The sequence below is a fragment of the Zerene cesonia genome, chromosome 10, assembly GCF_012273895.1.
Source record: "Zerene cesonia ecotype Mississippi chromosome 10, Zerene_cesonia_1.1, whole genome shotgun sequence".
Taxonomy (NCBI): Eukaryota; Metazoa; Arthropoda; class Insecta; order Lepidoptera; family Pieridae; genus Zerene; species Zerene cesonia.
The window spans coordinates 8314841-8337486 of record NC_052111.1 but is presented as its reverse complement, the minus strand read 5'-3'; the positions used below and the strand labels follow the sequence as shown (position 1 = coordinate 8337486).

The 22646-nt window shown below is 35.7% G+C and overlaps 2 protein-coding genes across 3 annotated transcripts in view; one reads left to right on the top strand and one right to left on the bottom strand.

The window, feature by feature from the left end:
- Nucleotides 1-9817, bottom strand: part of LOC119829452 (G1/S-specific cyclin-E) — a 12552-nt gene extending 2735 nt beyond the window's left edge. The window contains exons 1-8 of one of the 2 annotated variants that reach the window (XM_038351955.1): nucleotides 9600-9817; nucleotides 8782-8831; nucleotides 8641-8707; nucleotides 8296-8573; nucleotides 7733-7934; nucleotides 1167-1278; nucleotides 513-944; nucleotides 30-235 (exon numbers count right to left, since the gene is read on the bottom strand). In XM_038351955.1, coding sequence (XP_038207883.1) covers nucleotides 30-235; nucleotides 513-944; nucleotides 1167-1278; nucleotides 7733-7934; nucleotides 8296-8573; nucleotides 8641-8707; nucleotides 8782-8795 — 1311 coding nt within the window. In that variant the 5' untranslated portion in view covers nucleotides 8796-8831; nucleotides 9600-9817. Of the gene's footprint in view, nucleotides 1-29; nucleotides 236-512; nucleotides 945-1166; nucleotides 1279-7732; nucleotides 7935-8295; nucleotides 8574-8640; nucleotides 8708-8781; nucleotides 8832-9036; nucleotides 9283-9599 lie in introns of those variants that run through there. The other variant, XM_038351956.1, reaches the window with a different exon arrangement.
- Nucleotides 9818-10337: 520 nt separating this feature from the next.
- LOC119829737 (protein pigeon) lies at nucleotides 10338-22588 on the top strand. The gene is made up of 15 exons (XM_038352388.1): nucleotides 10338-10574; nucleotides 10665-11081; nucleotides 11210-11349; nucleotides 12641-12772; nucleotides 16079-16252; nucleotides 16920-17097; nucleotides 17405-17709; nucleotides 17965-18141; nucleotides 18405-18617; nucleotides 18932-19081; nucleotides 19443-19639; nucleotides 20129-20343; nucleotides 20649-20855; nucleotides 21003-21165; nucleotides 21381-22588. Exons 1-14 carry the CDS (start codon nucleotides 10514-10516, stop codon nucleotides 21149-21151), a joined length of 2715 nt encoding a protein of 904 aa, XP_038208316.1. The 5' UTR covers nucleotides 10338-10513; the 3' UTR covers nucleotides 21152-21165; nucleotides 21381-22588.
- Nucleotides 22589-22646: the final 58 nt, after the last annotated feature.

Here is a 22646-nt window from a genome sequence, read left to right as displayed (position 1 = left end):
TGGGGTGTGGGGTGTGGGGGGATACTCACGAACATGTCAAGCGTGACGTTGTGCGCCTGGATGCGGTGGCTCTCGTCGAGGTTGAGGTCGGGGCAGATGAGGTGCAGGCCGGCGGCGCGCTGCACGTGCTCGCCGTCCGCGCCGCGCACCACGCGCACGCCGCCCGCGCCGCGCACCACGCGCGCGAACGGCTGCAGCCACGCGTAGCTGGCCGACAGCGCCTCCCAGCTGTAGCCTGCGGGACATCTTCCTTTCATATTGTCGAACATGGAATTTTTTGCGCGATATACCCAGATGTGGGGTTATAAGGCGTAGCTGTTAACCCCGCCGTTGATGGCGAACGATGGCCACCGTTGGGTCTTAGTGAGTAGGGTTTCATTGCGAGTGTTGGAGGGACGCGGCGCACAAGCTTTAAAGAATTAGGAAAATTACAATCGAATTGATAAACTTCAGACTTCTGACGATCTTTTTCAAGTCGGTTAAAAAAATAGCAGCAAAAAGAAGCCACTCACCCGAAACCCGCACAGCCAGGTCCTTGCTGAAGGCGTGCGCAATGGCGGCGGCGGCGACCGCGCTATACGCGAAGTGGTTCACGTCCACGTGCAGCACCGCCAGGTCCACCAGCTGGCCGCACACCACGAACTCCAGCGACGAGTACTGCGGGAACACGAACGTGTAGCCCCGCAGAGCGTTCGCCCCCACGTCCCGCTCGCCGAGCAGCCGCCGCTTGGCGCTCCGACCCTCGCTCGCAAGCTGCATGTAGATGTTCAGCCAGCTGTTGATGGTGATCGGCGTTATGCTCCACGACAGCACCTTCAGGATGAGCTGCTCTTCGAGGAGGATCTCGTCGGTGGTGCACGCGCCGTCGGTCACGTACGCGAACTCGCCGATCTTCGGCGGGTACACCTCTTCCACTTTTGCCGCGATGAAGAGGCATGTTATGCCTAGAAATTACGTTATTTAAATTACGTTTGTTACACAAAGAAAGGCATATGCACGTCGTAGTAACCTTATATAATACTACGTCAAAAGACAAAAAAATAAAACAGGATGACTACGTTTATTTCTTGGCAGTCAGATAACAAACATATCACCACACTTTCTTAATATACACAGCATTTCGGGCATTCACGGTCAAAAGTTAGTACATATGTGAAGTTCCTCACCGATTAGCTGCAAACAGCCCTTCTGCACGTCGTCAGTGTTGGACAGGTAACGATCCACGTAGTCCACGGTCAGGTGGAACGTTTCTCTGTGCAGTTTGTACACTTCACATACCTACAGAGTAACAAGAAAAAGGTTTCATTCATCTATAATATAACTAGCTTTTTATATGTGAACGAAGGAATTGTTTCCTGAAGATATCTCAAGCCTTAAAGGTTACGTTATTGGTGTCTAGATTGTAAAATTAATCTTGTACAATATCAAACCTTAGTGTACAATCATGTACAAATTAAGAAATTATTGACTTTTTAACGGATTTTAAACGCGATTTATTCATTATATTACACCAGTACGTACTGGAAAATGCAATATAACGAATAAATCGCGTTTAAAATCCGTTAAAATGTCTTTAATTTCTAAATGTATAAAAGTCGCGTAAAATCAAACACAAGAAAATACTGTACAAATTAAACTAAAAGTACAACCCAACTAAACTAGCTGGGTAACTTATTTATTAGAGCAATTCACTGCTTTTTGAGATGCGGTCATACTGACCAGCTAATTATCTTTTTAGTCAGTTACTGTAATTGAGATCGTATTTAAAATACAAATGTATTAACATAGTTATAATGTAGCCTATAAACATGAAAGTACGATACATAAAACCAAGAATTTAAGACGTAAACCTATCAAAATTTTTGTATAAGTTTAAAAAGTATTTGCTACGACGTCTCGGCTACGCTGCTACAATCGTAGCTCGCACTGCCATCGACGAAAATAGGCCACAAAAACATTGTTATTTTATAACTTAGCTATTTAAAACGGTTAGTTGTAAAAAACTAGCACCGAGATAGAGTTGTATATTTATACCGATAAAGGAAACCACACATTTGTCCGCTCACACGCTTTCGAATAACCGCGATTTCACACTTGTATTTAATTCAGTTTCTAGTCTTTCTGAAGTTTATAATGAAATATTATGAAGTTCATTTGATACCTTCAAAAAAGGAAGAGGTTAAAAATTCGGCTATTTTTTAAATTTGTTGGTTATATTAGTTATTTGTATTTATATAAATGGATATTAATTTAGAGTATGCAGACATTTAATTGAAATTTGGTTAGGTAAAAATTCAATCTTATGATAATATTAATGAGAAAGAGAGTTTGTTTGTCTTTATTTTACGTCACAATTAGGCGATTTTATGATAAGATTTGTAGATAGAATACTAGTGATATAGGATTATGTACCGCGGTGAAACATCTCATCCCCCAAAGGAATTTACTATGACTGAGAAAGCAGTAGTCTCGCAAATCTGGTTTTATATAAAAAATCATACATGTAACACATACACATACAACATACATGTGGAATAGAAATAATAAAGAAAGAATAGCGAAAAAACTCTCTAGTACACTATAGAAACATTTGGACTACAGATATTACATCAGAAACCGTCGCTCTAAGAAACAAAGCGTCGATACCTTTATAAAAGATAATTTTAAGATCTACATTTTAATCTGAGGTAACGTATGATGAAATATATTTCGGAGAAAATAATTTTTTTTTTTCATATATGAAAACTATCACGATATTTCATTTTTAATTAAACTTGATTTACTTTTGTCTGTTGACCGGACTATAATTATTTTCGTATATAAATATAATTGAGGTTCGCAAGTTCCTGTGTTGTTGTCTATCTGAATCAAAATAAATGATGGCTTTGTCTATATATATTAAATTTCAGCGTTGTTATTTGTTACTTCTCTTTAAATACTAAAGAGAAATTATTTAATATTTAAATGTTTAAAACAAGTTTACTTTAATTCGACATGAGCATTATTTTTATCGACGAAGTGTTGCCGATTTATTTTGATAGTGGCAGGTAATCCATAAATAACGCCAAGGCCAAATGTTATATGTTTAAAGCACTGAAGCAATTGGCGACATTTACCAAATATTTTAATTATAAACGATAGCTAATAGCTAACTGCGTATGGTATGGGAAAATATATCGAATAACGAAACTTTTTAAAATGGTCCCTCGAGTAGTGTTTTATAAAATAACTAGCGGTCTACCCAGGGTTCGCCCGTGGTACATATATAGCCTATGTGTGAAGTGAAGATGCACCTTTCTAATTGTGAAGGTGGTCCAGAAGGTATTGTTTGTATACATTACAAACACACATACAAAAATACAAATGTTTCCTCTTTATAATATTTGTGTCATAGATAAATAAGCTTAGATAAACATATAATATACTATAGTGACGTTCGAATGAGTGAAAATTACTAAAGTTAGTACTCATACATATTTATAAACAACTAGCTGCGCTCCGCGGTTTCACCCGCGTAAGACCGAATCCCGTAGGAATGTCGGGATAAAAAGTTGCCTATATGTTATTCTAGTTGTCCAGCTGTCTACGTACCAAATTTCATTGCAATCGGTTAAGCAGTTTTTGCGTGAAAGAGCAACAAACATACACACATCGTTACACACTTTCGCATTTATAATATTAAGTAGATTAGTAGATAGATAGGATAGAGGGATATTACATGTTAAGTGTCTTTCATTGCATTATGTATGTCCTTTTAATAAAAAGTATTTACAGATCTTTAATTAAATAAATTTGTTGGTTAGTTAGTGGTTTTTGTTCGTGGCCAGTTACTATTTAGCTGTGATTTTTTAAAATATGAAACGCGACAAAATGACAAATAAGAAAACAGAAATACATAAACCGAATAATTCATCGCACACAATATGTCCCAATACGTTACCGTTTTCAAGTGTAACCGAAGGGAATCTAAAATTTATTCAAATTGAGGGGCCCGCCGGTAGCGGCGGGAGGCGAGATTTTCATATAGCACATTTAGTGGTCGCCTCACTTGAAAGTATTATATTGTTTCGACTCGAAATGCGTTTACATATCAACCCTTGCTTCTGCCACCCCATTGTTATGAACCGGATGAAAGTTGCCACGCAAGGTGGCGGCCGTAATCGGTTGCGATAGTTGATTGTTAACTAAAATTACACCTATTCGGTATGACGGTAAAATTGTAGATAAACAAAGATTATACTCGTACATTGTTTATTATCTTTCGATTATGTAGATCGTATAAAAAACATAAAATATACAAAAATATATTATTATGGAAAAATTATATATGCTATCCTATGTCATCTGTATCTTGTGAGAAGGGTTAACACCCTGTGTACGCTAAGGTTCGGGAAACTGCTTATAAAATAAGTACATATTAGCGTTATTATGTACCGACGTTTCTTCTAATTCCAAACTTAAGCTAAACACAAATAGCTTAATGTTTCCTTATTTCTCCTAGTGTGTGAAAATATTTATACACTTGACACCTGTATCATTCGTGGTCGATAAAGCGTGTGTTATGATTGAGTCTGATTTCTTATTTGATGCTTAGAAAATCTACACGAATACGAAGCTTTGTTTAATAGCAAATAAAACTAAATTTATGACATATTCCAATAATTTTAAAAGTTTTTTTCTATCTTTCCTTTTTTTCTTCCTATACCAGAAACATCACAACATCTCAACTCAGCAGTATAGATAAATTACAGACGAACGTTGCAAGGTGTATTTTCTTTTTTTTTATATTTTTATGAAAGGAGGCAACCGGAACAGTCGCGTTTCATTGTTATGCCTTACAAAATGCTTATACTATTACCATAACAAAAACAATAAACATATTACTAATAACACGATACAGAAATTTCATCCGTGTACAAATATATCTGCGGGATACTTTCAATAACCACACAAAATATATTCTATGGCTCTGCCCCGGTAATAATCTATTATAATTGAAATAACATAAACTTTCCTATCTTTTAAGATGTATCACTGCACATGATGTGCAGGGATATTTTTATTTCGTTAAAATCGCTTGAGCTTAGGAGTCCATCGCGAAAAAACAAGTTTATACGTAATTTATATACATTAAGATTTTGCATCGAAATTCGTACAGTAAACAAACACTTATTACATAATATTGAATGTAATCATTCTTGGAAAAGGATAAACAGATGTAGGTTCCGTTAAACTGAGAACCATGTAAACAAAATAGTCTACTTACTATTACATAGAAGCAGAGTATGTACTTAAATGTAGAAATCTACATTGTTGTTGTATAAAATTTAATCTAATGTAATAACAAATCATCAGCAGTACGATTGCTAATATGTAATTACTAATAATCCGTCGTTTCTAATGAGGACATTATAATGAATACTTAAAGCATTGCAATGCATATTTCACTTACGAGGTTGATCTTAATCCGTATTTGCTAAGCTAGCATACGGAGTCATGTCAAAACATCATCAATATTAGCACCAAATTTGAAGTAGGTACGTTTCTTGATAATTAATGACGCAGTTATTGCCACCATAAAAATATATCTGGTATAACATTTCACGTTATCGCCTTATTAAATAAAACTTTTGCGGACAACCTTTTTTAATCTTGTCTTAGTGGGATTCTTTTCGCAGCTTACTAATATTATAAACGCAAAAGTTTGTGAGTATGGATGGATGTTTGTTACTCTTTCACGTAAATACTATTGAATGGATTTTAATGAAACTTTACTATAATAGCTTATACATCAGAATAAGACATGTGCTATGCTTGCGCGGCGCAGCTAGTTCATTAATATGAATGAATTCAGAATTTAATCCATAATTTCGCACATGTCTTCATCAAGAAACTATTTTCATTAACAAACTTCGTCTTAATTATTGACTATTAACGAACCGCGTTTAATCCGTTTCGAATATTCACTCCTAAACTATCTTCTAACAAAAAATATTTGTACGCTCATTTTAAAATGCGATATTTTTTAATTCGAGAGGTCAACAGCGAACCGCACGTTTGCGAACGGTCAAGAGTAAAGCGAGGCGATGATGCAGCAATAATCGTTAACTCATTTCTCTGCGATAAATTACGTCACAAGAAATTGTTCAAGCAGATGAAATAGAAATAAAAGATTGCAAATAGGTACAATGGCATACGTAAAACCATCTTGTGCTTGAGGTCATTGAACGCCGCAAAAAGGGGTCATCGCTCGCTCGGTGTCCTACAATTATTGCATGAAACCGTCCCAAAATTTATTTTACAACGTCTCCTTTATATTCTATTGTCTTATAAAGGGTGCTACGGGGTCCTAGTGGCGTGCTAGATCCGGTTATCGAGATACCGCTCTATTGCTACACTATTTATTCTTGTATTTTTGGCATAAATGAATACGATTTGGCCTTGAAAAAGAGCATTTTAAGAGGTTTTCAAAAACACCCAATGTGTTCTAATATATCTATAGTGGTTTAATATATGGATTAGAAAACAATGCGTTTCATGCATTTACGAAATGCTTTCAAGCTCTCTTATGCATTTTCGTGACCGAGAACACATTCCTTCGGCATTCAAATACTTATTTTTAAATTGAAGCAAAATTGAATTGAAGTATGAGATAATTCGAAAATTTCTATTACAAAATCAAAAGTTCCAGGTATATCTGTGATCAAATTTATTCGCGCCAAAATAATATTGCTTTGAAAAAGTACTTGCAATAATTGTACAGAAATGCTAAGAAACCACTTTCGTCGGAATAAGCGTCACGTAAATAAGTTTTTCTATTTTCAGAGCTATTAATAAAATGAACTGTGTGACGAGTGCTGGAGTTTTTTTTTATCGGTAGGACACCCACCTGAGTTTTCATAGATAAGAACCTATTATAACAGGAAAGACTAAGACGTTCAATGAAAAAAATGTAATACGTTAATCGTTAAAGATGTAATATTATGAAAATAAAAATCCCGATTGCTAACTTTTTAGTTTTTTTATACCTCGAATCTGATATCGATATTGCTAGGATTAAAAAAGAATCAAGTTCCTTTTTTAATTTACGCGCACCATTTTATTAATTTATATGGTCCTACTACAATTCTGATGAAACAACACCCCATATATCAAAATCCGCCTAGGAGTTTGGGTTTTAAGATATCCCAAAGAAATGGATATACATAGACACATACATACATACAAACGCACGAAAAACATTACCCTCATTCCGTTACAGTCGGGTAATTAAAAAGTTGGGTATTGGTATTTGATTTATAATGTTTCACATATGTACTTGCAGCACTTGTAATGTATGACTTACCTTATCATTTCTGGGTAAAGCAGCATGAAAAATGATATTTGTATAATCAAAATCTTAATGATAATAAAGTATATTTTTTTATTTTCACATATAGATCTAGTATCTAATATATCTATAAGATAATCATTTTACAGTTTTAATTCATCATGAATCAAGTTGAATGTTTCTTACAAAACATCTGTCATAAAATAATCAAAATCAGTTGTTGTTTTTATAAAAATTCCTTCTATAGGAAATAGTCATTTCCAACAACATATTAATATTGATTATAACATGTCTTTTCCCATAAAACATACTATACTATATACTACATAATATATAATTAATGTTTCTTTCTTTCCTGCTTAATAACAAAAACACATTTAAACAAATAAACAAAATTCATACCTCATTCAACCAATCCAGTAAAATGGCTCTCATTCTCGGCTGCAAATTGGGATGATTGTCAAACATATTGGGATTCTTCTTCATGCTGGATAATGCATCACATTCACACATACTCCTCCATACATCAGCCGGGTCGGCCCAGGACAGCCCTGGCAGGGGACACTTACGTTTGGGGGGCGAAGGACATTGGGTCTTGGCAGTGCTGAAATGTCATTATGTGATTAGCAAAATATATGGATAAGTAAAGTACATTGTGTGTGTTAAATACAAGTTTCAATATTTAATGAAGTGATAAAGTTTAGACTCAGTCTATTACAATTTAGGTATTTTAATTCCATGGTAAAGCACTTGATGAGAATAAGTGCCAAGTGTTATCATCAGGTTCTTATATAGGTCATTGCATTATCAAACATCTTAAATTACAGTTATACACTGTTACTAATATGTTATCTACTATAATTAGACATTTTTGCTACATTCATTGATATATCAAGATACAGTTATTTAAATGTCTCATGTTATTGTTAAACATATGATTGCTGGAAAAATAGTGGAGTAAATACCTTGGCCTTTTGTTGGAGTGTGGAGTAGAGTCACCTCTCGCCACATTTTCCAAGGGACTAAGGACACAGTTTGGTAGCTCGGGTATACTCGGTGGGCTTAGAAAACTATCAGCACTATAATCTATGTCTGTGTAAACACTCTTGGGTTGTTCACTGTTTGTGTACACTTCATCATCACTGGAGCAAGATGATGATTCAACTACTACATTATGAGCTGCCTGATCATTTAATTCTTCTTCTAATTTTTGTGAAATCTTTGCTGGGGGCATATTCTCAACCTATAATGAAATCAAACATTTACTAAAGTGTATTCCCAATACATAAACATGAGAGAGTTTTATATACCTCATCATCTGTAGAGTTTCTCTTCCTCTTCAGATTCAATCTCTTATCACCGGCTTCACAGGAGGAACTGCAAGTATTTCTGATAAGTAAACAATGCATATCAAGGTCAAAAAGTGCACAAATATAGTCAGGTTTACATACCCTGCCTGAGCCATTGTAGAGGGCGATTTTTGGAACTGGAAATGCTTCCACTGCGTAAAAAATATCGTATATTATTTATGTAAAATAGCATATAAAGTCATAATAAGAACATCTTGAAATAATAGGTCAAAAATTACCGCATGTCATCATCAAATTAAAAATAGGGTTATGTCAGTTGACAACCGAAATTGAGGACATAGCGCTAATTATTATTGAACTATACTATACTACGCATATATCAGAAAAACCAATTACCTAAAAAATCCACGAAATCACAAAAAAAAGTAGAGCTCTACGAGGGTGTACGGGCAGCGTGCCCCCTGCAGGTTGGCGGGAGAATTTTTTTCAAGGGTCATTTAAATGCATATTTACGATTAAAATATAATATTTTTTGTGTTTTATAGTCACTACGATACTTGATTGTAAATTTAAGATCACCAAAATGTGAAATCTTATGAATCAGCTGGCGTAAAAAATGCCACGAATCCGTCACAATCGCGCGCGAAATCCTCCCGTCAGCGCCATTAGACACGTCGCTAGCTTGGGTTTCTGTAGCCATCCACTTATGGAAATTGATAAAAATAGAACGTACATGACAATATCTGATCATAAGAGTACCTACTAGTAATTCAATACCATCTAAATACGCAGATTTACACCAAGAATTGGGCAAATGTATCAGGCGTAATTGGCTTGATATATCGCCCGCCTCAGATTTATAACCTAATTATGCATCAAAGGCTAAAAATTTTCTCTCTTTTTTTGCACTTAATGATAAACTATACCCTCACGATTCTAATTCTCATGTAATAACATACCTGGTCATTCACAAATTGTATGTAATTCCATAAACTAAGATTTCCTTGTGCACTACTCTTGATGCCAATACTTATTACACAAAATCACTTCTTAATATATAGTATTTCGACACTTTAACTAAACTAAGACAAAATATTTGAAGTAATGATGGATAAAATTCAACTTCTCATACTAAATTCCTACTTTTAAGCTTTCCACGGATCAATAACGCCCGGCTTTCCGCGCGAAAATGTCGCGGTAAAACTTTGGAGTTCTACAAGCTAACCGTTACCTAACTTCATGTTTGTTTCTTCTGAAAATTTATGTCAAGAATAGGACGTTCCGTTTTATGAAACTTACATCCGTTAAATGTTTTCTGAAAATAGTAATCAAATAGTTAATATATTTTTAAGTAAAATTATTTGAGCAATTTTAATAAAATTGAAAAGCAAGGTTTTCAAATAGATAACAAATGCTACAAACAATTCAGTTAAAAATTACTTTGTGACGATTAATTTTTATTTGATGTGTATAATTTGTGTGCTTCCGTGTAAACGTTGAAATATTTCTTTATTTATGATATTTTAAATGCAAACATTCTTACAAAATATAATTTACTGCTTACAACTCCGTGTAATGAAAAATAATTCTACAGCCAAATAAAGTTTTGTGATTGGTCAATCAACGTGATTGGCAATAGTGTTGACTGCTTGGTTAAATTTTGTTTTGTTCTTATGTTGGCTGTACTGTTAAAACTATCTTCACGTCTATGCACAGCTGGGCACCAGCTGATAGAAAATTAAGTCAGGAAAAGTCGATACCTATAAGCTTTATAGCGTAAAGGTTCTGATTATGAACTATTATTAAATTGTAGTGGTTATCATTATAAAATATTTTATATTGATAAGTGAATTCTAAAACGATATAAATTATAATGACTGCTCATAATTTGGCCGTAAAGCTTTGCGGTGTCTTACAATCACAAAGTGATGAAGGTATATTAATGTTTCAATGTTTACCTGATCTCTTTTTTACATAAGAAAACTTTATTTTAGTTATTAATGACTTTAAACACAAAATTCCAGAAGTAACAGCCCGTGAGTGGCGTCTAGTGGGCCAAGAACAGGATGGGTCACAAATTTTGACATGGATTTCGACACGCCAAAGCAACGACGTATTAAATATAGGCGTCTATACGAATAAGTCTAAAAGTTTGAAGACTTTATATACCTTTGAAGAGAAATTAAACATTATACAGGCTTCCGTAAACTCGTCTCATAGTCTAGTTGTTTATGTGGTCAAAGACATTCCTGCTGATGCAAACGATGAGCCCATCTATCGACCATATCTAGTTGCGATCCTTCCAGATAAGGTAACTGGACCTGAAGAGGTAGAAGAACAATCAACGAAACAAATTATGGTGCAATATGTGTATGGAAAGAGCAATAAGTACAGTCCTGGTATCAGAAATGATAGATTCATATTATTCAAACATTTGGAATGTGAGTTTTAAAATTTTTATATGCAATAATATCTATATCTATCGCTATATATATATTATCCATATCTTTTTTGGGTAAGATTCAATTATAGTGATGTTCTAAAGTAGCAAAGATTCTTCTTTTTTAAGGTATTAAAATATATAGAACACCTATGTTTCTAAATGAATGTGATGATGGCACCGAGAAGTGGGGTTTTGATGGTATTTATCCAGAGCCAGAGACTATAGTTCATGTCTTTTCTTGGGCACAGTGGGATTGTGTCAATCAAGTAAGTATAAAAATATATTAATTTTATTGGCATTATTAACTTCAGCATACTCAACATGGCCAACAACATCATGATGTAAAAATATACTATAACATTTAAATGTAAACACTTAACAAATTTATTGAAAAAAACAAAAAAAAATTAAATAGAACAATGACTGTTTTCTTTTTTTACCACGGCATTTATTATCAATTAATAAAATCTAATTAGGTTTTCTTCCAACATATGTTTTAAAATTTCTATGCAACTATGAAATGCAGGCTTGATTAGTTATGTAATATGTTTATATTATGTATTTGAATTCTAGCAGTGCATCAATTCTTGATCATATTTAAATGTTAACTGCTTATAATAACACATAAGCAAATTATATCTAGCATAGTGAAGATATTATAGGTTTTTTATTATATTAATATTTTTATAGTAAGTTTGAAGATGGCAAAAGTTGTTATTCTGGAAGGCAATCAATTAATTAACTACCAACATTGTCTTCTTAACGACCTTATTTTCTACTAATTGTATGCTTCCTGGAAATAATTAAATTATGAGAATTGTATTTATGTTTACATCTTATGTCATGTAGTCAGTCATTAATATTAAAAGAGGAAACAAAAATTACATGAGAGTAAAGGAATTATTGTGCTAAAAAAGCTATTAATACTTCTTAATGTCTTGTTTGAACAGTTGAACGGAATTTTGTGTTATAAACAAGATAGTGTTGCTCACTAAATTACAATGTGTTTCCAGAGTTTGACAGAAATATTTTTATCTGTAATCTATTTATTCGTAGGTAAAGAGAGATACAGTATAAAAAATTCAGGGCAAAATTGTGTATAATATTTAAGTTTAATTTTTAGTTTTATAGCATTGAAATGCTTTATAAATTAGAAATTTTGAAAGAATAGAAAAAATTTCTTATATTTAAGTTGTTGATATATCATCATTAAGAGGTCATTAGCTATTTAGTGGCTCATTAGGGAATTTTTCTAATTATAATATAATATGTTCAAGTACCCATATCCTACTAATATTATAAACGCGAAAAATCTATAAGAATATATGAATGTGTGTTTATTAGCCTTTCACGCAATAACCACTGATCGGAATTTGGTGATAGTATGCAGTGATGTAGCTCATGTACTAAAGTAACACATAAGTTATAGAAATGCTTGCGTTTGCTCGGTCTCTATTGTCTGGTTCGTCCGTGAAATCGCGCAAATAGGAGTTATCCGTTTATAAATATCTCCTAAATAAATCCTCTCTTATTTTTAAATATCTTTTCTGTTTATAGGTACTATTTTACATCCATTATCGAGCACCAACTCAAAGTTTTGCTGAAGACGAAGAAGAGAAATCTCCAACCGAACTGACTCCAACTCTATCTGCTTTACAGTTTCACGCCGATCTGCCACATGAGACTGTGGTAAGATGAATATAATGAATTTGTTTTGCAATTTTTTTTAAAGCACATAATTTTGCATACAAAAATGGAGTAGGATTCGAACTTAACCCACATCGCTTGTTTCTTCAATATGATTTTTTTTTTGGGACAAAGTTGGCGTATATAAAAATGTAATAATCCTTTGGTTGTAATCGACCAGCATAGCCCATAAATACACACAATAGTATTCGTATGCTATTTGTCGCTGATCTTCTATGGAGATGTGGTACTTTCCCGGTCCAGGCTGGACCAATTCGTACCGAAGCCTGTTCGACTCCAATTAAAAAATTTTTGATTTGTGTTATGCTTTATTAGATACAAATTCTACCCAAGTTCGCTATGAGTAGTCATGTAAGTGGACTGAGTTTTTAATGTATTAAACATCTCAATTTTGTATACTCTATTGTATTATGTTCGTCATAGACAATATGCACTTAGGACAAGCCACCCATATGCGCATAAATTTTGCGTATACGCCCCTCGTCACTCAATAGTAGATCGAATTGCAAATGTTGCTTCCCTGCATAAGGTGTAAGTGACCAAAGTTTGAGTTATATTTGTATTGGCGAAGTCCAAAATTATTAAGAAAGGTTATAGATATTACTGAGTCTGGAGAGGCCCATGGAAGTGTGAATTACCATGCCTTTAAACAGAGTGGATGTAAATTTCGTAGATTTTTCTAGTTGATATTAAAATCTGAGGCAGACGGTATACATTTGAATCCTTTATACAGTGAGATGAGTAGACGATGTCATTCACGTTTCGTGATAAATGATGCGTTATAATAAAAAATGGGAGCGTTAGAATCATCTCCATATATTATGCTGATTGTGGTGTTCGGTGGATGTTTATACTTCAGTTCTCAGTTCTTGCGGGTTCTGTAGTATGGATGTAGTAGGAAGCATCATGTAGATTTAGAAGTCAGGTGAAAGTCTCAAGTCAGCGGAGCCTAAGTAATAACAAACCTTATTCAAATATAACGGTTCCACATTGATAGTTTATAATCTATACCAATATTATGAAGCTTAAGAGTTTGTTTGTTTATTTGTTTGTTTGTTTGTTTGAACGCACTAATCTCAGGGACTAATGGTCCGATTTGAAAAATTATTTATTTATTGTTAGATGGCCCATTTATCGAGGAAGGCTCTATAGCTTATTAGCGTAAAGCAAATGTACCACAGGCGAAGCCGGGGCGGACCGCTAGTTTACGATAAAGTGATGCATTAAATGAAAACAGTTTGTTACGGATCAAAATTTGTCGATAGTTTACAATTTTGGGGGAATCTTGTCCACGTGATCAGAATCTAACGGTGATTACAACTTTACGCTGCATGGATGGCTCTTTTATATATTTAATGGCGACTAAATGTTTAAAATTACATAATACTAGCTGTTCGCCCCGGTTTCACCCGTGGTACATAAATAGCTTATGTCAGTCAGTGTAATTGCTGCTTTCCAATAGTGAAAGAATTTTTGTTATCGGTCCAGCCGTTCACGCGTGGTGGCGTGACCAAGGAAAATAGGAATTCATTTTTACGATAGATAAAAGCTCTACGTAGGTAGTTAGTGTAATAATTAGTGGGTTTACTGTATAATATAGTGACACCGAAAAATATAAGTCATGATTTATAAACATTGGTTATTTGTTTAATTGATTAGTTAATTTGGATATTTGATTAACGATATTCTTTATGACGTACCACACGTATACTAAAGTGCCACCTATAAAAATATTGATTTAATATCAGATGACATCATTTATGCGAAAAATCATTTGAAGGTCGATTAAACCTTACGATTCACTTATGTAATAATTTTACTTGTATATATCCTAATTCTATAGGTATATTCATACCTACAGAAGATTCTTTAGGTATGATTATACCTACAGAATTGGGAATTACCTACTAAAAATATGATTAAGTTGAAAGTTTGTTTGTTTGGATGTTTGAACGTCAATGACACCGAAACGAGTAATGAAAATTTAGTATACAGAATACAGATAGGATATGAATAGACTTGGGTGATAGGATACTGTTTTATGATTGTATGTTCCGTTAGGATACAACAGGAATCTTGAGATCCGGGCGAAGCCGGGACGAGTATGAAATAAAACAATTCAGTCTTAGCAATCCGCTGACAAACTTGATCTTACTAAATCGAGTACTTATATATACCTAATGATAAAACTACCCTACACAAGTAGTAAAAATTATTAACTGTTAACACAAGACAAATATTTTTTCATGTAAGACTCTAAAAATATATCCTCTTCATTGTGTTTCCATTGCTAATATTTCGGACAGCGTGATTTATCTGATCCTATTTGAGAGATTATGGCATGATGATGAGTTCACCTGCGCCTGCGCCTCCCATTGACCTCGCCATGATATTTTATACAATCCAACTTCCAAAATATATGATAATATAATCGTGGGTGAGAATTCTTATTAATCTGTTGTGTATTATGATATGTGCTGTTTTTGTTGTATTTTCGTCTCGGAGTTATTCCTCTGAAGTCAACCTTTTCTTCTCTTTTCCAATCTTTTCTTTGGAGCATTTTCTTACATAGATAATTGTTGATTACAATAGAAGATACTAACTGCCGAAAAATAATGTTGCCAATCCTATCCTACTAATATTTCTACTATTCCTATTCCTACTAATATTATAAATGCCTAAGATTGTAAGGATGTGTGTATGTTTGTTGCTCTGTCACGCAAAAACTACTGAACCGATTGCAATGAAATTTGGTACATAGATAGCTAGACAACTGGAATAACATATGGGTAGCTTTTTATTCCGATATTCCTACGGGATACGGACTTACGCGAGTGAAAGTATTTTCATAAGGGACGGATTCTAGAATTTTTGTCAATTATAGAAAGCATATGACAAAACGTTAGTTTGTTGAAATACAGGTATTAATTTATTATGTGGCACAAAACACAAAAGTATAGTATATGTTATGTTATGTATTAGATATTGATAATATGCAAAATGCAATTCAGAAAATATATATAGCGCAAAAAGCGCTTTGAATGTGATTTTTTTCTAATATAAGCGTGGTATATCTTTTATGCTGCAGATTTTTTTATAAATATTATTCAGACACAATGCTTATCCAGACTGTAATCTATCTCTGTACCAAATTTTATAAAGCTACGATAAACTGTTTTCGCGTGAAACAGACAAACATACTTCCATTCATCTTGGAAATTTTCGCGTGTATAATATTAGTAGGATGATTAATTATAAAACAAATCTGACCATTAACACCCCTACCAGCTAAACATTCCGCTGTCTCTCCCGCACATGCCCGGAGCGCACGGCGCGGCGTCAGCCTGCGGCTCCTACGAAGACGACCCCGTGCCCCTGCGGGTGCACGACTGCAGTCTCGACCTGTACATTATCTGCGACCATCGAGGGATGCTGTGCGTTTGCCACCATTATCTTTACAAGGTAAGAGGGTAGGGTTTGCGTGGAAAATTGACCTGAATAAATATAATGCTAATGGAACGTCTTCGCTTGGCTACACTTCGGTGATTAGGTTATGAATACGCCATTTTAAACTGTAAGATTTCGTTGATATAATTTTTAAAGTAGCATTAAAATATCATCTGATAATGATCGGATATTTCTAAATGTCGCTATATTTAAATATATTGTCTGAGATTATTGTAATTATCGGTATTTTTCGATATTTTATTGAGAGCAATGAATTCATTAGCTACAGAAAAACATAATTGGTTAAGCAATAAAGTATAAATGTAATAAATCATTGATGAACTTAATAAATAAAAAAAAACTAGCTAAAAATGGTTTTTAAGTTATACCTAAATAAATTACTATAAATGGTAAAATATCCACCCTTAATAAAATAATGTCAAACTCAAACATTTATTTATTCAATTAGATTTCTTATAGAAGCACTTTTGAAGCGTCATAACATAGTTAATAGTTTCAACATTTACCACCGGTTCGAAAGGCACTATCTACAGAGAAAAGCCGACAAGAAACGCTGTAGTTGCTCTTTTAAAATAATATTTTTCAATTTTGCATTTAATTCTACATAATATGTAATCAATGTGTACATATAAAAATGAAGCTACTGTTGTATTCTTTCCAGCCTCTAGATGATTCCACTAGTTCTCTAGTGCTAGATGACGTGGATCTGAAAGACTCCGGCGTCAACTTTGCATACTCGGTGACGCTCCTGCACCACGGTTGCGTGGTGCACAATGTGGTGCCTGACCTGCCCTGGTCTTTGGCCAAGTCTTTACGACCTTCGTATACGCTTTATGCGGGTAAGTAAATAATCTTGTAATAGGTTGTACTGATGTGTGGTATTTCTTAAGGAAATGCCTATTTGATAAGTTTATAACCAATTAAATATAGTATTCCACACAATTATTTAGATACGTACATTTATCAACGACTTCCTGTCTCACGCAACACCATCACAATTCAAAATTAAAATTGTAGCAACATTTTTCATTAGGAAAATATGAATTTTCTTTTCAAAGTAGTAGTTCCCGAGAGGAGCGTGTTCAACCAACCAAACAAAGTTATTTTGTAGTATTACTATAGATACGAAAACAAATTTTTTCACAGAAAACCACCTGCTCGTACATATACCAATGCTGTTCACGCACCTAATTGACGTAAGTCCGCACCACGAGCCGTGCTGCCACATCGTGATGCCCACAGAGAGCACCGAGAGTGGGCCCAGCCTCGCCCCACTGGTGGGCTGGGGGGCCCACACCATGGTGGACCTAAATACATTGGACGTGGTCACTATGAACGTAGCGGAGAAGGACCTGGCTGCTACCTTCAAAAGTGATACAGTTGTGGAGAATAGACTGGGTGTTCTGCATTATCTGGTGCAGCACGAGGGTAATATGGATTTGGCGGAAGATGTAAGTATAGATAAATAAACAGTGAGGAAATGTGGTTTAATGAGATGATAATATATATAGATACTCGTTAGTAATAAAATAAATTTGATATTGTCAGTTTGCACGAATTTTGAATTGTTTAATGTGGTGGATTAATGAACTACATATGTATTAATATGTAAGAGACATTTTTTATTCACAGTCCGTATTGAATCCGTATTGGACGGATAGTCAAAAAAAAGTAGCAAAAACTAAATCACTTAAACAATTCTCCAGCTGATATCATGGCTGTGCCTGAACCAAAACGACGGCCTGGGCGGTCTGCAGAAAGTGATGCAGGAGTACCTGGTCGGCACCACGTACGCGGTGACGCGCCGCTCGCTGCCCGCCTCCGCCCTCAGCCTCATGAACTGGCTGCCCTTCACGCTGCACCTGAAGTTCACCGATGTTAAGGTAAGGGGGGGGGGGGTTTGTATTAAATTGTTGATGCAGGGACAGATGTACAGGGAAAAATAAAAATATAAAGCTCATAGTTTCTTAATGGTGATAAGTCGAACAATTAATATTTAATAAAACTACATAAAATAATTTAAAATACGTAGCTTGCTGAAGTGCGAATACATAATAGGGTGAAAACTCACCTCTCCTCATTTCCTACTAAAGTGGTCGGTGGGTCGGTTGTGTCGCTGGCGTAATTAGTAACGATCGTGCGTCAGGCGGGCGCGGTGTCGGTGTCGGTGAGCCAGGCGGCGCTGTGGCGCAGCGCGGTGGCGGCCGTGGTGCTGTCGCCGCGCCAGCGCGTGAGCCAGTTCGCGGAGGACGCGTGGACGCGCCTGTGGGCCGCGCTGTGCGCGCTCGCCGCGCCGCGCGCCCGCCTGCGCCCCGCGCAGGTGCTGGAGCGCCTGCGCGTCAGCCTGCACTGCTACCAGGTGAGCGCCCGGTATGCCGATGCTCCAAGGGTTTTCGTGTGAGAGGGTATGTCTCGCGTACTGGAGAACGTACCACACACCCACGGGAGAATATGTGTTTGCGTGCGATAAGTGGGGGGGGGGCCCTTTCCTCGCAGTCCCCAGTTCATTTCTCTATTCCCATCGATAATCCTTTCCTCATCCCTCATCCGTTCAAATTGCCCTACATTTGCAAAGGTCGTTCTTCTGTAGATTTTATAGTGGTGGTCGCTTACCACCAGGCGACGCACCAATTCGGTTGTGTATGTATATACAAATATAACCGCTCGGCACAGCCGGAGGCGCTGTCGCGCAGCAGCACGCCGATGTCGCCGACGGCGGCCCCGCTGGCGCCGCGCCGCGCCTCGCTGGCGGCGCAGGACGCCTTCCCCTTCCCCGAGCTCGACGTGTGCACGGCCAGCAAGCAGGAGCACATCATAGCCGCTGTGAGTTCAACCCTTTTAACTTGTCACGTCACAATACTTTAACTTTTGTATCGGGGTGATTTGATGGTCCTGTATATTGGAATGTTTCTTGTGTGAAAGTGTGGGTGAATTTTAAAATTGAAAGTGTGAATGTGAACTGTGAATATACAATGTGACTCTCTAACATTGCATCATATCTGGCTACATTTTTGGGCTCCTTTTATTGCATTCCTATACTATACATCGAATATAAAATAGGATGCCGCGGCAGGTATGTAATTTAAAAAAAAATGTTATAATAACGTACTTAATATTTTCATAAAATTGATATTTGCAAAGCTAAGATTAACAAAGAGGTTCCATTTTTAAAATCGAAATTTAGAACTTACGAGCCGTAAGCGTACACCTGATGCGGGAAAGTAACAACGGCAGCGCTGGAGCGCTCGAAAGCGGCGTCCACGCGCTCGCGACGCGCTGGGCCGCAGCGCAGCTGGACGCGTCTAGAGCGCTCTGCCGTGCAGCGCTGAAAGCGGCGGCCGCGGTGCCGCTGCCGCACCAGCCGCGCGGTTTCGCATACGTGTATGATTATTGTGTGATCTGTTGTTTTGGGTTTCCATTTTCATTTGAGTCGTGTTTTTGTTTTTGGTCGCTTGGTTTTATTATTGGTTTTTTGGTTTGCTAATGTTTTTTTTTGTTTCAGTTCACAGTTGTTGTTCATATTCATTTTGTTCGGTTTTGATTTTGTTCACGGTGTGCGTGTGCGTGTTTCTTTTTGATTTTGTTTTGTTTGCTAATATTAGCGTAAAACAATTCTACATAGTGTCTGTAATATAATATCACATTTCACAAGTATCCATATCAGATTGAAAAAAAAAAATATTATTATAATAACTTCAAATTATTGTTCCTTCTGTACAAGTGTCTTCATTTCGTGTTATTGTTTTAACAAAGTGTTAATGTTTAAAGTAATAATCATTTGTATATTTGCTAAAAACAATAATACCTCTACATCGGAACACTTTTTTTTTATTCGCTACAAAGTTTGATAATGACTTCCCTTCCGTATAGAGATGAAATGGAGCCTAGTCACGCGTTGGTCCTCTTCAAGCTCCTGGAACAGTACTACGTGTCGACGGACTCGCTCGCGTTCCCGCTGCCGCAGGGCTTCAGCTCGTTCTTCACGTACCTCGGCTACCGGACTCTGCGGTTCCACGCGTTCGCGCAGTACGTGCATCGGAACGTGTTCGAGCTGCAGATTGACGTGCTGAAGGCTATTATTGCCAGTGAGTATAATAATATGTTTATTTAGTAGGCGTGTATGGCTGATAATTTTAATTTACTTGATAATCTGGATAAGTTTTTATTGATTTAAAAATCATATTGATATGTGTGTTAGCGTCATTTCACGCATCTAACTGATTCATTATACCTAATTAAATTTTGCTCTAGCAGTTATGAAAAGTGAGATCTGTACCTTAACTGACATATATTCAGATATAACAGAATATTAAACCCGACAATATGTTTTCTATTTTTTTTTTGTATTTCTTTATTATTTTTTTAAACATATATTCACATAATTGCATAGGCAAAGACGACGACAGCACGCGCACCGTGAACAACAAGCTGCGTTTGATCCAGCTGGTGGGCGAGGGGCGGGGGCGGCGCGCGCTCGCCGCGTGGCCGCACAGAGCGGCGCTCGTGCTGCGCGCGCGCGACCACGCCGCCGCGCTGCTCAGCGGCGTGACCGCGCCCGCGCGGGACCACCACCCGCACCGCCCTGTCAAGGACACGGGTGAGTTCGCCCGGATGCTCATGCGTTCCAGACATTCACAGAGAATTTTTTTTTTATTGGATACATGGATCTCACAACTTTTTTTCAATAATAGAACTGTGTTGCGAAACTTGTTTTTTGTTTTCAAGTATTGTTTTTATTTTACAGGTATTGCAGCACTTCCGTCGGGTGAACGTCTGTCTCCGTTGGATACATTTTTGGATCTCCTCACAGCCAAAGCGAGCCTCAACGAGTTGGACTTTAATCTTATCATAGAGGCCACTTTAGCGTCTGTGCAGCAAGATGTCGCTGTATAGATTAGCAATATTTTTTGAAGTGAAACTTCTTTAGAATCGTTGTGATTTCAAACCTGATGCAACGGAAAAACGACAGGTAAGAGACACAAATTCAAAAATGTGTAGAATGAAGCCGGCAAAGAATGAGACAGAAATATACATACTATTTTATATATATTCTTCTCATTCTTTTGTCGATTTACTGATGTTTCACTTCTATCATGTGTGAATCGCACACACACCTTTTTATTTTTAAACTCTGTATTTTCATTCTATTAAAAAATAAACGATCTATGGATTACTTGTTTTCCGCCCGCATATTCAAAGGACAGTGGTAGACAGTGGGAGGAAAAAGTAGAAGTTTCCATTTCCGGGATAAATTATTTGTCTTTTCTCGATTCTTTAATTATCTCTATCAATTTTAATCTAAATCAGTTCAGTGGTTGAGGCAGAAAGACGGAGTAACTTTCGCATTTATAATAGTAGTTGGTATTTTACTTAATATGAAGACATTCCTATTATTGTTACTTGTCTGAAAAGGTATTGTTTATTGTTTTTATAATACAAAAGTTACTTTATGGTTTTTTTGTTTTTTTAGTGTGCAATATCTATCTGTTATCTATGTTTTTAAAGCCAAAAATGTGTATTCGATTGAAAAAAAAAGGAATTTTGTAATTTTCGGTACTTACTTCAAAGTATATAAGGCGGTCGTTTAATAATAATTAGGATATTGATCTCTTTTAAAATATCTATAGGAAATAAGTAAGATATTTTCTTCATTATAAAAGCATTTTATTCAGTCAGAATTTAACCTATTTCATATTTATTAAATATTTTGACAAAACAAATAGGATTTAGTGGTATAATATGCACTTTGCTTCTTTCTGCAGAGTAAGTGTGATACCAGTTTCCACTAAATTAACTCTTTAGTTTTTTTTTCAATTCCAGGTACCAAAATTAAAATTAACAAGTATTATTGTAGATCTTTATGTAGCATGCTAACTGTTATGTATTTATGGAGACTTAGGCATTAATTGATATGATGGTACATATTATTTTTAAGAAACGTTAGTTTTTGACTCGTCAAAGTATCAGTTTTGTAGTGTATAGAGCGAAAAGGTAAATGTCTTTTTTTTGAGTTTCAACAAAGTGTTGTACGCGCAAGATTTTGTATTGCGTGATTAGTTCTAGGCTAATTTCATTTTAACTTTACTAAATAAAAAGTTAGGATCAACGTCAATCATATATTATCTATAAGCAGTTTGTGTCAGCACAAATAATTAATTCTCTAAGACGTTTATAATATTAGAAATAAGTTGTATAATTTAAGTCTTCAAAACATTCCATTGTATGTGCAATATTATTTAGGAAATAAAGTATTAGTACTGTGTCATTGTCTAATTTGATTGATTTCTTATTGATCTGCTTCAATAAACCTCTTTTTATTTTGACGAAAATTAACAACAGTGATGGGAAAATATCCCAACCATTTAATTATGATTTTGCTCTACTTTTT

Bases quoted from the DNA above. Each gene is read 5' to 3' on its own strand.
- LOC119829737 (XM_038352388.1), top strand. From the start codon at position 10,514: ATGACTGCTCATAATTTGGCCGTAAAGCTTTGCGGTGTCTTACAATCA. The intron at 10,575-10,664 runs GTATATTAATGT...ACAAAATTCCAG, and splicing joins ACAATCACAAAGTGATGAAG to AAGTAACAGCCCGTGAGTGG. The intron at 19,640-20,128 runs GTATGATTATTG...CCTTCCGTATAG, and splicing joins CCGCGCGGTTTCGCATACGT to AGATGAAATGGAGCCTAGTC.